This window comes from Podarcis gaigeae (assembly GCF_964106915.1).
Source record: "Podarcis gaigeae genome assembly, chromosome: 7".
NCBI classification, from domain to species: domain Eukaryota; kingdom Metazoa; phylum Chordata; class Lepidosauria; order Squamata; family Lacertidae; genus Podarcis; species Podarcis gaigeae.
Window position 1 is genome coordinate 13,855,278 of NC_139683.1, and position 13,824 is coordinate 13,869,101.

The window sequence follows — 13,824 nt, forward strand, 5'->3', positions numbered from 1 at the left end:
GTGGACCTATGCGTGCTTTGTAAAATTCCTTTACTTGTTTACACAGGTTTTTTTTTTCAGATACAGAATTCTTCCCGGGGTCTTCATCTTGCAATACTGCTTGAACAACAGCAACAAAAATGATGGAGTAAGTTTAGCAAGGTCTCCCAATTTCTGGCCAAGTACACAGTTCACAGTGGAAAAACAGACATTAGGTTGGGGGTCACCAATACTTATGGGCCATTTACGCTGGCACCAATCGCAAAATGGCTGTCTTGGGGAATGTGGCGTAACACAAAATGGCTGCTGTGGGCAACTGCAGGAGAGGCAGAGGCAGTTCAGAGTCAAAAAATCATGAATTGCTGATTTTTGAGGGATATTTGCTGATAATAATAATAATAATAATAATAATAATAATAATAATAAATTTTATTTATATCCTGCCCTCCCCAGCCGAAGCCGGGCTCAGGGCGGCTAACAATAATCAAATAATCAAACAATCAAATAATCACACATTCAAAATATTCATTATAAAAATTAATTAAAATCAAATTAATGGCAACCAATTAAGCAATATTCTATGCAGGTTGCCAGAGGAGGGAGTCAGGCTGCGCCCTGACCAAAGGCCTGGTGGAACAACTCTGTCTTGCAGGCCCTGCGGAAAGATGTCAGGTCCCGCAGGGCCCTAGTCTCTTGTGACAGAGCGTTCCACCAGATCGGAGCCGCAGCCGAGAAGGCCCTGGCTCTAGTTGAGGCCAGCCTAACCTCTCTGTGGCCTGGGACCTTCAGGATGTTATTATTTGCAGACCGTAGGTTTCTCTGTGGGGCATACCAGGAGAGGCGGTCCCGTAGATACCTTTTGTGGGCACTATGGCAGGTATTGGCAAATGGGCTGGTGCCCATGGGCACTGTGTTGGCAACCTCTGCATTAGGCCACAAGGCATGCAAGATCATATGTTGCCTTGCCCAGATGCCCCCTCAGAAAACAGGGAGGATTGATAGCTCAGCGGCAGAACATTTGATTTCCATATAGAAAGTTCTAGGATCAATCGCTGGCATCCTCAGTTAGAAAGTTCCGGTAGCAGATGATGGACAAGACTTCTGCCTGGTACCTCAGGAGAGCATCAGTCACTTAGCATCCATTAAACTGGCAGGTTTTTGTGTTCTTACAGTCCACCACCTTAGGCATCCAAGCCAGCGCGGCGTAATGGTTAAAGTATTGGACTAGGACCTGGGAGTTCAGGGTTTGAATCCCCACTCAGCCATGAAGCTTACTGGGTGACCTTGGACCAGTCACTATCTCTTAACCTAACCTACTTTACAAGGTTGTTGTGAGGATGACGCAGGGAGAAGGAGAACCACGTTACACCACCTCAAGATCCTTGAAAACCAGAGGTGGTCACCAAAATAAAATAAATAAATGTGGGTTTTGTGTGTGAATATAGGGTGGTATTGACTAAGTTGTATGCAGGAGTAGACCCATTGAAATTAATGAGCATTACTAAGTTAGGCCCAAAGTATTGGAGCCCAATACTTTGGCCACCTCATGAGAAGAGATGACTCCCTGGAAAAGACCCTGATGTTGGGAAAGACGGAGGGCACAAGGAGAAGGGGACGACAGAGGACGAGATGGTTGGATAGTGTTCTTGAAGCTACCAGCATGAGTTTGACCAAACTGCGGGAGGCAGTGGAAGACAGGAGTGCCTGGCGTGCTCTGGTCCATGGGGTCACAAAGAGTCGGACACGACTAAACGACTAAACAACAACAAGAAGTTAGGCCCATTAATTTCAAGGTTTACTCTGAGAGGAACTTAGCTGAATACCATCTATATCCTTGTGCTACGTGTTCCTGAGCTACCGTGACTCACCTGGCAAAGGAACAACATTTCATGCAAAGGCAGTATTGTTTTTACGTCTATAATCTCCTTATTCTCTGCTCTAGGCACTTAGATTGCACCGATAAATTTCCTAATTCCCATACCTGGTCTTAATGAACTTGGGCAATAAATAATGAAGGCTGATTTCCCTCTGGGGCTGCTAAAACTTGGGAGCAAGGAGGACTTGCGAAACAAGCCCAGAGTTGCCAACTTTATTCACATGTGTGCATGACTCTCTACCTGCTGGGCCCGATCCATAAAATACTATTTTTGGTGTCAGCCAATCTCTAGATTCACCTGCGCACTGCAACTCTGGCACGAGGTCAGTTCTTTGGAACTGGGATTGCATTGAATGAACCAAACAAAGCTCAGAAACGATGAAGATTGCACAACTCTATAGCAAAGTTGGATGCATTCCTGGATTTATACAACAGGTTGCACAGAATAGAAATTACATGTGCTTGTGTTTATTGGACAAGGGTAACACTCGAATAATTTAGATTTGTCTACACTGCACCCTTTTAATGCATTACTCTCCATAAATCTACCCTCCAATTTATCTGCCTACGTCCAGCTCATCTTCCTCTTTTCTTTTATGCTAAGCACTTCTATATATCAGATGTAAAGCAGGGGCAGACTTTGGCAATATGGCGCCCTGAGCAAGGATAAAAGTTGCTCCTTCATATACAGTAATAAATAGCACCTCCTCAGCAAAGCACCCGGGGGGGGGGGTGCTTGCACCATCCTAAATCTGGTGCTGTGTAGAGGATTTGGATGTAGACGCGGGTGGCGCTGTGGGTTAAACCACAGAGCCTAGGACTTGCCGATCAGAAGGTCAGCAGTTCAAATCCCCGTGATGGGGTGAGCTCCTGTTGCTCGGTCCCTGCGCCTGCCAACCTAGCAGTTCGAAAGCACGTTAAAGTGCAAGTAGATAAATAGGTACCGCTCCGGCGGGAAGGTAAACGGCGTTTCTGTGCGCTGCTCGTTTGCCAGAAGCGGTTTAGTCATGCTGGCCACATGACCTGGAAGCTGTACGCCAGCTCCCTCGGTCAATAAAGCGAGATGAGCGCTGTAACCCAAGAGTCGGTCATGACTGGACCTAGTGGTCAGGGGTCCCTTTACCTTTTTACTTCCTACATAGGGAATATGAGAATACCAGACTATCTATTTATCTATATGTATACACACACATCCCCTTCATGGAACACTGCCTTGTCGTGGCAAAGGGGCTTGAATAACTCAAAGAAGCTCTGAGCTATGCCGTGCAGGGCCACCCAAGATGGACAGGTCATAGCTGAGAGTTTAGACCAAATGTGATCCACCTGGAGAAGGAACTGGCAAACCACTCCAGTATTTTGCCAAGAAAACTCCATGGACATAAAAAAGAAGCAGCTTTGAGAAGAAAGTGAGAGTTTCCAAGACATGCTCTGGTTCATGGGGCCACGGAGAGTCGAACACGACTGAGACGACTAAACAACAAATACACACGCATACACCAGACTGTCCAAGCGCCCTTATTTTCCAGGGACAGTCCCGGATTTACAGAAGCCGTCTAGGTTTCTGATTTGATCCTGGAATGTCCCGCTTTTCCTTAGGACATCCCTATTTTCAACAGGGAAATGTTGGAGAGTAAGGAGTTATGGGCCGCCGAGCCAAAGAGATAAGTAGCTATACACCCTGAAGTCATCTGAAGGCAGCCCTGTAAAGGGAAGCATTTTAATGTGCAGTGGCGTAGCGTGGGTTGTCAGCACCCGGGGCAAGGCAAGTAATTTGCACCCCCTAACCCGTGGATTTGCGCCTCCTAACCCTAACCCCCAGATGTTGCGCCTGGTGTGGCCGGCTCCCCCTGCACCCCCCACGCTACGCCACTGTTAATGTGTAACTTTTTATGCACACATATATACATATACTGTATATATGTTGGAAGCTACTGTATATATGTTGGAGTGGCTGGGGCAGATAGATGGAGTATACATAAAATAAAATAAAATAAAATGGAATAGGACATACCTATTTTCATTGGAGAAATGTCGGATGGTACAGACACATATATACATAAAGTATATGCCTCTGTTATGTTATGTTATTTGTATATGTTAAGTCTAATTACCTGAAATATTTTTAAACGCTTTTTTATTGAGTTAATGAAATCTGAGGAAAAGATATTACACTTCATATTGCATTTTCCTTCGGGAAGCGTTTTTAAAAATACTATTTACAGTATTGCAGAAACTCCTTAGGAGGTTTGGCACTGCAGAGACGGGCCCCAGAGCTCCCACGGAACAGCGCGCGACCCTCGGGCGGCGCTAGAGAGGTAGCGAGAGAGCGCCTTAACCCTTCCCCGCCCGCTCTTTCCCCTCTTCCGCCAATCAGCGGCCGAGGCCCGGGCATTCTGCGCTCGTGACGCGCCTTCCCGGGGAAGCAAGGTTCCAAAGGCTCTGCGCTGAGGCTCGAGCCGCCGCTGGAGCGCGCGCCTGGGTGCAGCCTTGCCGCGGTGTGGGGAGCACGGCCAGGGGAGAGAAAGAGCCCGGTTGTCGTCGGAGGCAGGGAGGCTGGGTGGATTTTTATTTTTTATTTTTTTTTTGCAAGCCGAGGAATCGGCACGCGGCTAGGCATTTGGGGAGGGGAAGGGGGCTTTTCTTTGTTTTGATTCGCTAGCTGCCGCAGATTCCGACCTTTATTATTATTATTATTTGCGTTTAATCCAAAACGCAGCAGCAGCAGCTCTGGTGCCTGTGAATACGAGCGCCGGTGTTCCCTTCCCTCTCTTTCTATTGATGCATTCAATGCAATAAATAGGCTTTTTTTTAAAGGCGGGGTTGTTTAATTCTGAATTTCGCAGGGTTTTTGAACGGCGTTTACTTTTTTTTTGAAAAGCAGATTTAGTGGTTTTCTTAAAAAAACATTTTTCTTTTTGCATTCCCCCCTCCTCCCGCAAAATCGGGTCTGCAGCTGTTCCAAGAGTACTTGCTTGCGAGGGAGGGGGTCTGTTGTCGGAGGCAGCTGAGTGAAGCCTCCTTTGCTGCAGCCGAGGCATTTTGCAAGCCGCCAGCTGCCCGGCGCTGCTTCTCTCCCCAGCCTCCATCGCGCAACCTACCTACTTGTTGTGTGGGGGGCATGAGCAAGAATGGAGAACGATGGACCTTGTTGCTATCTTTGTGTGCGGGGGATAGAGATGTCTTGATTTCGTCCAGCCGTGGGACTTTTTTCTCCAGGGCAGGGTTGCTATAGGCGCTGCAAGAGACAAACCGAATAACATTGGTGGGCAGCGTTAGAGAAAGCTCAGAAGCGAAAGAGAAGTGGCTCTGCTGCTTTTGAGATTGAAGTCTTTATTTTCATTTTATTTTCAGAGAAATCTCTGGTTTTGACTGCTCCCTCCCCGAAGGGTAGGAATTGAAATAAGCAGGGGTGGGTCGCGTGTGTGCATTTTTATATTTTATTTTTGGGGGGCTTGCGAAACCGCAGCAGTTTCTTCGGCGTCCTCCTTGATCCGGGCGAGGAAAAAAATGGAGGCTGTGATAGAAAAGGAATGTAGCGCGCTCGGAGGACTCTTCCAGACTACCATCAGTGACATGAAGGTAAGGGAGACTCGAGTATTGGGGGCGCAAGGTGCAAAAACCACCCCCTACGCCCCCCCGCATAAAAGCCCCGCCACGTTTGACAAATCCCTCGCCTGAGCATTGCTGCTCCCTTGCATTGCATTCATTGCCACCTGCATTGAAAAACAGGACGGTTGTGGAAGGGGAGCTTGCCTCCGCGAGGACACCCCCTTCCATGCAGATGGAGGAGCTCTGCCTAGTATTGACAGCATTCCCCCCCCTCCAAAAAACGAATTGCTGCTTGCTTTTACTATGGAGGCAGGAAAAAAGCTCTGCAAGACGCTGTGAGTTGTGCATTGCTAGCCTCCTTTTCTGAGATTTCCCAGAGTCCCCTGGGAATTCTTCTAATTAAGACGAAATGGAACCATTTAATTACAATAATAATGCTGGAAAAGAGAGGGAGCCTCGCGCTGCGCGGAGCCCCAAACTGCACAGCAGAAAGCCTCCCCAAGGTGGGGTTCAAATGCCAATGGGGAGCATATGTGTATAGACTGATGATGATGATAAACTGGGACCATTAATGCTCCCTTTGTTGAGTTCTGCACCTTCTCTCCAGCGCTGCGCATTCTGAAGGCCCAGGGGAGGTTACCAAGCAGATATGGTTCACAGAACACCATGGTTTGCTGTTATTTATCCCTTCTGCTTGGAAAAGGAGAAAGAGGGTTTTACCTTTGAATATTGGGTGTTTGGGACAAACTGCAAAAAGGCCGTACCAGCTGAATGTCTCTCTCCTAATCTCCCAGAGGCATTGAGCAGCTGTTGGGAATCAAGAAACAAGATCAGGTGGATCTCGGTGTGATCCATTAAATGAGGCCTGAAGTTCAATAAGGCAGCAGTTTTCTGTACTTGGTGTTTCATATAGCCGTTTTGTGTATATAACGCCAGGAGACTTTCTAACCGTCTTGTTATTTTTACACTAGTGGGAACAAGATTCTTAGCCTCTTAGCAGGCTGGTAAAGAAATATGCTACCTTCTGCCACGAGGGCTGGCAAAGGAGGATTATATCTTTCCCATCTCTCCTCCGAGTCTTCTGCTTTTCCAGTGCTGGCCAGAGGGAAGGGGTTGTGTTTTCTTTGTACCACTGGCAAGCAATATTCTGTTATTTCTTACAAAAAAGCTTATGGTCAAGATCTGTGTGTATAATACAAATTCCAAACTGAGAAGGGTTGTAACTCTGTGGTTTGAGTGTGCACGTTCCCTCTGAAAGGGGGCCCAGGTTCAATTCTCCACTTCACAGGATCTCTTCGGTAGGGTGGCTGGAATGGATCCCATGTCTGTCCCTTTGCAGAACTGCTGCCTGTCAGAATTGACACTTCTGGGCTAGATGGGCACTTGGGGAGCAGCTCTGTAGCCAGATCTTCCGGAATAAGCAGTTTAGGATCCAGCAGATCTCTGGGTGAGCTGGGAGTGTCCTGGGGCAGCCAGGATATGCCATGCGAACTCTTTAACTATCATATCAGCCAATAGGCCCATGTGCCTCCCTCCTTGTGGCGGATCTGAAAAGGGGGCATTTTGGAGGGGGGGGGCTGCTCCGGGCAGGACCAGAGGGAGGATTTGGGTAGGATCCAATGCCTGCTCAGCTCAGTCATGTGGCCTGGCATGAGTTAACCCAACAACAGGGTGGTGTACCTCAAAAACACTGTCTTAAAAGCTTGTCTTAACCTCTGCCGTGCTTAGGCCAGCCATAGTCCTACCAAGTTTGGACCTGGTTTAACTTCACTCCAGCTTAATTTACGCCAGCCTGCTTTATGGCCATGTTTGCACTTGTCCCATGCTTCCTAGGTGTGGATTCGAGAAGATTTTCTCTTGCTCCACCGCATTCCACGGGGAAACGCGCCGTTTACAGCTGGATCGGAACAAGCGTAAATCAGGGGTTCTGCAGATTGACCTTCTTCCGATCCCAACAGCGGGTTTTCCCAGGGAATGCAGTGGGGCAAGAGGAAATCCTCTTGGACCCATGCCTAGGAGGCCTAGGACCAGCGGATGAAGGTGTGGGATAAGCAGAAGTATGGATGAGAGTTCATTAAGATTGTTTAATGTGCATGATTGCGCCTATTCAGTGGAATATGATGCTCACTTTGATGCACACACATCTCTGAGGCTTGAAGGATGTCTCGCAACACTTTCTCCTCCGGTGTTTGAACCTCTGGTCTCTGTTGTTGTTGTTGATGATGCAAGTAATCTCTAGTCACTTCAGCCATGTTGGTGTCCATGTTGGTGGGCGAGGTGGTTCCTGGAGAAGATTGCAGCATTCTCTTTCAGAGGAGGGCAGAACATCTCTTTGAAATTCAGCTGGCGGCGGTGTTTTGCGCGCTCTCAGATATGTATGCACAAGAGACTTCGCTGCATCTTTTAATAGCAGGCAATTTCCCCATCCCCTTCCCTCCAATGAAATGGGGAAGGAAGAGTACTTAAATCTGAAAGACTTGAGATTTGGGGTGTGGTAGAAGGCCACGAGGAACTGTCAATGAAGGTTTGCTGATTGGCAACGTAAGCCAGTGGGTTGGGTTGAGGCTTGCTCCTTTGTTTCCTTAAAAATATACAGTGGTACCTCGGGTTACATACGCTTCAGGTTCCATACACTTCAGGTTACAGACTCTGCTAACCCAGAAATAGTGCTTCAGGTTAAGAACTTTGCTTCAGGATAAGAACAGAAATCATGCTCTGGCGGTGCGGCAGAGGCCCCATTAGCTAAAGTGGTGCTTCAGGTTAAGAACAGTTTCAGGTTAAGTACGGACCTCCAGAACGAATTAAGTTCTTAACCTGAGGTACCACTGTAATAATAATAATCCGGTTCTTTTGGTTCTCCCCCCACAACCTGATCTGTGGATACAGTGGTACCTTGGGTTACATACGCTTCAGGTTACAGACTTGGCTAACCCAGAAATATTACCTCGGGTTAAGAACTTTGCTTCAGGATGAGAACAGAAATTGTGCAGAGGCAGCAGGAGGCCCCATTAGCTAAAGTGGTGATTCAGGTTAAGAACAGTTTCAGGTTAAGAACGGACCTCCGGAACGAATTAAGTTCTTAACCCGAGGTACCACTGTATATTAAAAGTGAAGCTTGTTTAGATGTGAGTGTGAGGAGCGTTGTGCGTCAACTTTGTCATAATGAACTCTTTTGTGTTGTGATTGGGTTCCCGATCTTACTTTGCCGAGTCTCTCGGGAGGGAAGGAGCAGGGGGTCTGGAACAAAACCTGCAATCATTTTCATCAAGTCCACTTCAGTGGGAATATTTTAGCAGATGTTTTCTTCCGCCAGATGGAATGTTGATGTGAATTGTTAGAAGCAGGGCTGGGGGGCCGGCCTCTATCCTTCAGTTCTCTCCAACAGGAAGCAGATAAACCTTGAAAAACTGTGCTGGGCTGATACCTGCAGCTGAAAGAGTGCTCATCTGGAACACACCAAAGCTTTATGGGTCTGGGCAAAGCTGTGGCTGTGTTTTAAAGGAAATGATCCTTCCTCTGGAGTAGCGGAAACAAGATTTTTTTTATAGTGAACACTGCAGAGCAACATGGAGGAAAAAGGAGTGGGGAATCCATCAATTTTGCATTTTACCTGGTTCAGTGAGCCAAAACTTTGCTGACAAATGCCAGAGGGAGGTGTGTTTTAAGCTGTTAACAGCAAACACAAAGAAGAGCGCTGTAGCATCTTAAAAGGCTAACAGATTTGTTGTGGCTTATGCCTTTGTGGCTTGGAGCTGGGGATTTGTCAATTTCATTTTCTTGGGAGTTCCTCATTTTTCAGCTCTTCAGTTATCCATATTTCCACATGTGTTTGCAGATGTATTTTTTTCCAAGTCCTCATGAAAATGCACCAGCATTTTAGTGTGAATTTCTCCTGGTGTATGCAATTTTGCCGAATACACTTATTTTTGCAGAGCAGTTTTCCCCAATACAGTGGTACCTCGGCTTACATACGCTTCAGGTTACATACGCTTCAGGTTACAGACTCCGCTAACCCAGAAATAGTGCTTCAGGTTAAGAACTTTGCTTCAGGATGAGAACAGAAATCGTGCTCCGGTGGCGCGGCGGCAGCAGGAGGCCCTATAGGCTAAAGTGGTGCTTCAGGTTAAGAACAGTTTCAAGTTAAGTACGGATTTCCGGAACAAATTAAATACTTAACCTGAGGTACCACTGTATTATGCATTTTCTATGGTGTTTTCACTAACGTATACAGTTATAGGTACAATTTCCTCTTGCATTTGCATTTTTTGTACATTACTTGGCTGGAAACAGCATTGCAGAATTTGGAGAAGTGAGAATTTTGAAGATTGTGTTTCAATTTCCTTGTTGTCCCAGAAAGTGCAAATTTAACCAGGTTATGCCTGGAGCCCACTTCATCAGATACCTGAACTTGTTTGACTCAACTTGCTGCATCCAAAGTCCGTGTCTGACCCCCTAAATGAAAGTTGCTGCTGTTAATCAATGCCAGTTTAAGCTGTAATCCTTTGCATACATGAGAGTTAAGTGCTGTTGAATTCAGTGGGGCTTCCTTCTAAGTAAATGTGTCACTAGACCGGGTTGATTTCACTTTTCATATAACAGCTTCTTTTTACAAAAACTTGCAAATAGGAGCATGTTTTGAACATGTGTACAGATAGCCAACCTGGGTAGTTTAAGCAAAATTATAAAAGTATCGCTAAGATTGCAGTCCCGTGTAGGCCAGAGTAAACCCCATGAAAGCAGTGGGGACTAAATATCCTCAAAAATGTTGTTGTTGTTTAGTCGTGTCCGACTTTTCGTGACCCATGGACCAGAGCACGCCAGGCGTTCCTGTCTTCCACTGCCTCCTACAGTTTGGTCAAACTCATGCTGGTAGCTTCGAGAACACTGTCCAACCATCTCGTCCTCTGTTGTCCCCTTCTCCTTGTGCCCTCCATCTTTCCCAACTTCAGGGTCTTTTCCAGGGAATCTTCTCTTCTCCTGAGGTGGCCAAAGTATTGGAGCCTCAGCTTCAGGATCTGTCCTTCCAGTGAGCACTCAGGGATGATTTCCATCAGAATGGATAGGTTTGATCTCCTTGCAGTCCATGGGACTCTCAAGAGTCTCCTCCAGCACCAGAATTCAAAAGCATCAATTCTCAAAAATATCCTCAAAAATAGTGGACTTAAAACACGTGGAAACTTTCGTTGTGGAATGAAAGAAGCAAAAATGCATCCTACCCTAAGGGTTGAAGGAAGGCAACATAATCTAAAGATGCAAACTTTAAAAAATGTTTTCTTAAAAATCCAGCATATAAACATTTTGTCGTATCAGTAGATAACTGGAGGAGTGGAGTTTTAACTTGTTAAAAAAAAAAAAACACCTGGGAAATATGCTTGAAATTGCTCTTGCAAATTCAACTTAAGGGAAGGTTTTTAAATCATTGCTATTGCTAGCACCCATATAAATATTTCCGTGTTTAGCAGATGTCCTGGAGGGAAGATCATGTGTTCCTGTTTTTATTTGCTGGCTTTTAAAGGAAGCTTAATTGGTTTTCTGCACCCTTGGTCTGTGTGTTCTCCTTTTTCCTTTTGATTATCGGGATTGTGGGCCCTCATCCAAAGCCACAGCAAAGAGGTTTTCCTTCCCCCAAAGCACATCTACTTGGCAGATTCTTGTTGTGTTCCTGCAGTGGGGGAGCAGGGGCGCTGTAGAGACATACGGGGCGTAGTTCTAAACCTGTTAAGAGAGTTTTGGTTTTGTGGGGACGAAGTTCCGGATGACGAATTTAGAAACCCCCAAATAAGTTACAGGATTACATGCCTGGGGTGTTGGCCGTGGGTGTATCTCTGACTTCTGGTTCAGCTGCAGGCTTTGAAGTAAGGGCAAATCCTATTGAACGGCTCGTCCCTTTTTTCCACGGTTCTTGGACACGGTTTTCAAATTGCTCCGGTTTATCCGCCACCTGTTTGCTTCTTGGGAAAGAATGGGCAACTTTGCTTTTGTGCAATCGACGTTTCCAGGGCTTTGGGCAACCCATGTGTCGAGAGAGTCCCGAACAGCTTGAAATGCCCATTTGTTGCAATGGCATGTTAAGTCCGGGACATTAAGGATCTCAAGATCCTAAAAAAAGGGGGGGGGGGCTTGACGTTGTTAACCTGTCACTCCCAAGTCGGAACATTGATTTGCTAATCTCAGAAAACCCCTTGTGTTTTCCCAGATGCCACTGCCCACCAGCTGTCCAAAGCATCGGCCTTCTGTGGCTGCTTTTGACACTAAATCTTAAACGTCACCAGATTGCAATTTCAAACATAAGCTAGGGTGGTGGTGGGTCTGCGTTCTGCACCTTAATTCCCTCCTCCCCTGAAATAGTGACATCTGTTGTTCTGTATGCAGGTGTGATATTAAAGGGGGGGGGGAGACAAAACCAAGGAGCCCCCCCCCCCCAAAAAAAACAGCCTTTCCCAGTCTGGTTCCCTTCTGCTGTTTTGGACTACAACTCCCATCAGCCCCCGTCAGTGTTAGCTGGGGCTGATGGGAGTTGTAGTCCAGAAGGGCAGAAGGGAACCAGCCCGCCTTCAAACAAAGTCCGGAAGCCGTAGTTCTCCTTTTAATGGGCTCGGTATGATTTAAATGCAGTAGTCCCGTTCATTTTAAATTACAGTGGTACCTCGGCTTACATACGCTTCAGGTTACATACGCTTCAGGTTACAGACTCCGCTAACCCAGAAATAGTACCTCAGGTTAATAACTTTGCTTCAGGATGAGAACAGAAATCGTGCTCCGGCGGCAGCAGGAGGCCCCATTAGCTAAAGTGGTGCTTCAGGTTAAGAGCAGTTTCAGGTTAAGTACAGACCTCCGGAACGAATTAAGTACTTAACCCGAGGTACCACTGTACAGTGGTACCTCTGGATACAAACGGGATCCGTTCCGGAGCTCTGTTCGCATCCAGAAGCAAACGTAACTAGCGACGGCACGTCTGCGCCCGCCCGCGTCGCCTTTCGCTGCTTCTGCGCATGCGCGTGATGTCATTTTGAGCGTCTGCGCATGTGCAGGCGGTGAAACCTGGAAGTAACCCGCTCCGATACTTCCGGGTTGCCGCAGAGCACAACTTGAATAATAATAATAATAATAATAATAATAATAATAATAATAATTTATTATTTGTACCCCGCCCATCTGGCTGGGTTTCCCCAGCCACTCTGGGCAGCTTCCATAGAAACCAGAAAACACTAAAATATCATACATTAAAAACTTCCCTGAACAGGGCTGCCTTAAGATATCTTCTGAATGTCAGGTAGTTGTTTATCGTTTTGACATCTGATGGGAGGGCGTTCCACAGGGCGGGCGCCACTACCAAAAAGGCCCTCTGCCTGGTTCCCTGTAGCTTTGCTTCTCGCAATGAGGGAACCACCAGAAGGCCCTAGGTGCTGGACCTCAGCGTCCGGGCAGAACGATGGGGGTGGAGACGCTCCTTCAGGTATACTGGGCCGAGGCCGTTTAGGGCTTTAAAGGTCAACACCAACACTTTGAATTGTGCTCGGAAACGTACTGGGAGCCAATGTAGGTCTTTCAAGACCAGTGTTATGTGGTCTCGGGGGTCGCCCCCCAGTCACCAGTCTAGCTGCCGCATTCTGGATTAGCTGTAGTTTCCGAGTCACCTTCAAAGGTAGCCCCACGTAGAGCGCATTGCAGTAGTCCAAGCGGGAGATAACTAGAGCCTGCACCACTCTGGCGAGACAGTCCGCAGGCAGATAGGGTCTCAGCCTACGTACCAGATGGAGCTGGTACACAGCTGCCCTGGATACAGAATTGACCTGCGCCTCCATGGACAGCTGTGAGTCCAAAATGACTCCCAGGCTACGCACCTGGTCCTTCAGGGGCACAGTTACCCTATTCAGGACCAGGGAGTCCTCCACACCAGCCCGCCCCCTGTCCCCCCAAAACAGTACTTCTGTCTTGTCAGGATTCAGCTTCAATCCATTAGCCGCCATCCATCCTCCAACCGCCTCCAGGCACTCACACAGGACCTTCACCGCCTTCACTGGTTCTGATTTGAAAGAGAGGTAGAGCTGGGTATCATCTGCATATTGATGGACACCCAGTCCAAACCCCCTGATGATTTCTCCCAGCGGCTTCATATAGATGTTAAAAAGCATGGGGGAGAGGACGGAACCCTGAGGTACCCCACAAGTGAGGGCCCAGGGGTCTGAACACCACTTTCTGAACACGGCCCAGGAGGAAGGAGCGGAACCACTGTATAACAGTGCCCCCAGCTCCCAACCCCTCTAGACGGTCCAGAAGGATGTTATGGTCGATTGTATCAAAGGCCGCTGAGAGATCCAGCAGAACTAGGAAACAGCTCTCACCTTTGTCCCTAGCTCGCCGGAGATCATCAACCAGTGCGACCAAGGCAGTTTCAGTCCCATGATGAGGCCTGAACC

The 13,824-nt window shown here is 47.3% G+C and overlaps 1 protein-coding gene across 30 annotated transcripts in view; it reads left to right on the top strand.

The window, feature by feature from the left end:
- The first annotated feature begins 4,255 nt into the window (after positions 1-4,255).
- MTSS1 (MTSS I-BAR domain containing 1) overlaps positions 4,256-13,824 on the top strand; it is a 162,694-nt gene continuing 153,125 nt past the window's right edge. For 7 of the 30 annotated variants that reach the window (XM_083749120.1, XM_083749112.1, XM_083749126.1 and 4 more), the window contains exon 1: positions 4,288-5,434. In XM_083749120.1, the coding sequence (XP_083605246.1) occupies positions 5,363-5,434 (72 nt within the window). In that variant the 5' untranslated portion in view covers positions 4,288-5,362. Of the gene's footprint in view, positions 5,435-13,824 lie in introns of all 30 variants that reach the window. The other 23 variants (XM_083749121.1, XM_083749122.1, XM_083749114.1 and 20 more) reach the window with 8 other exon arrangements.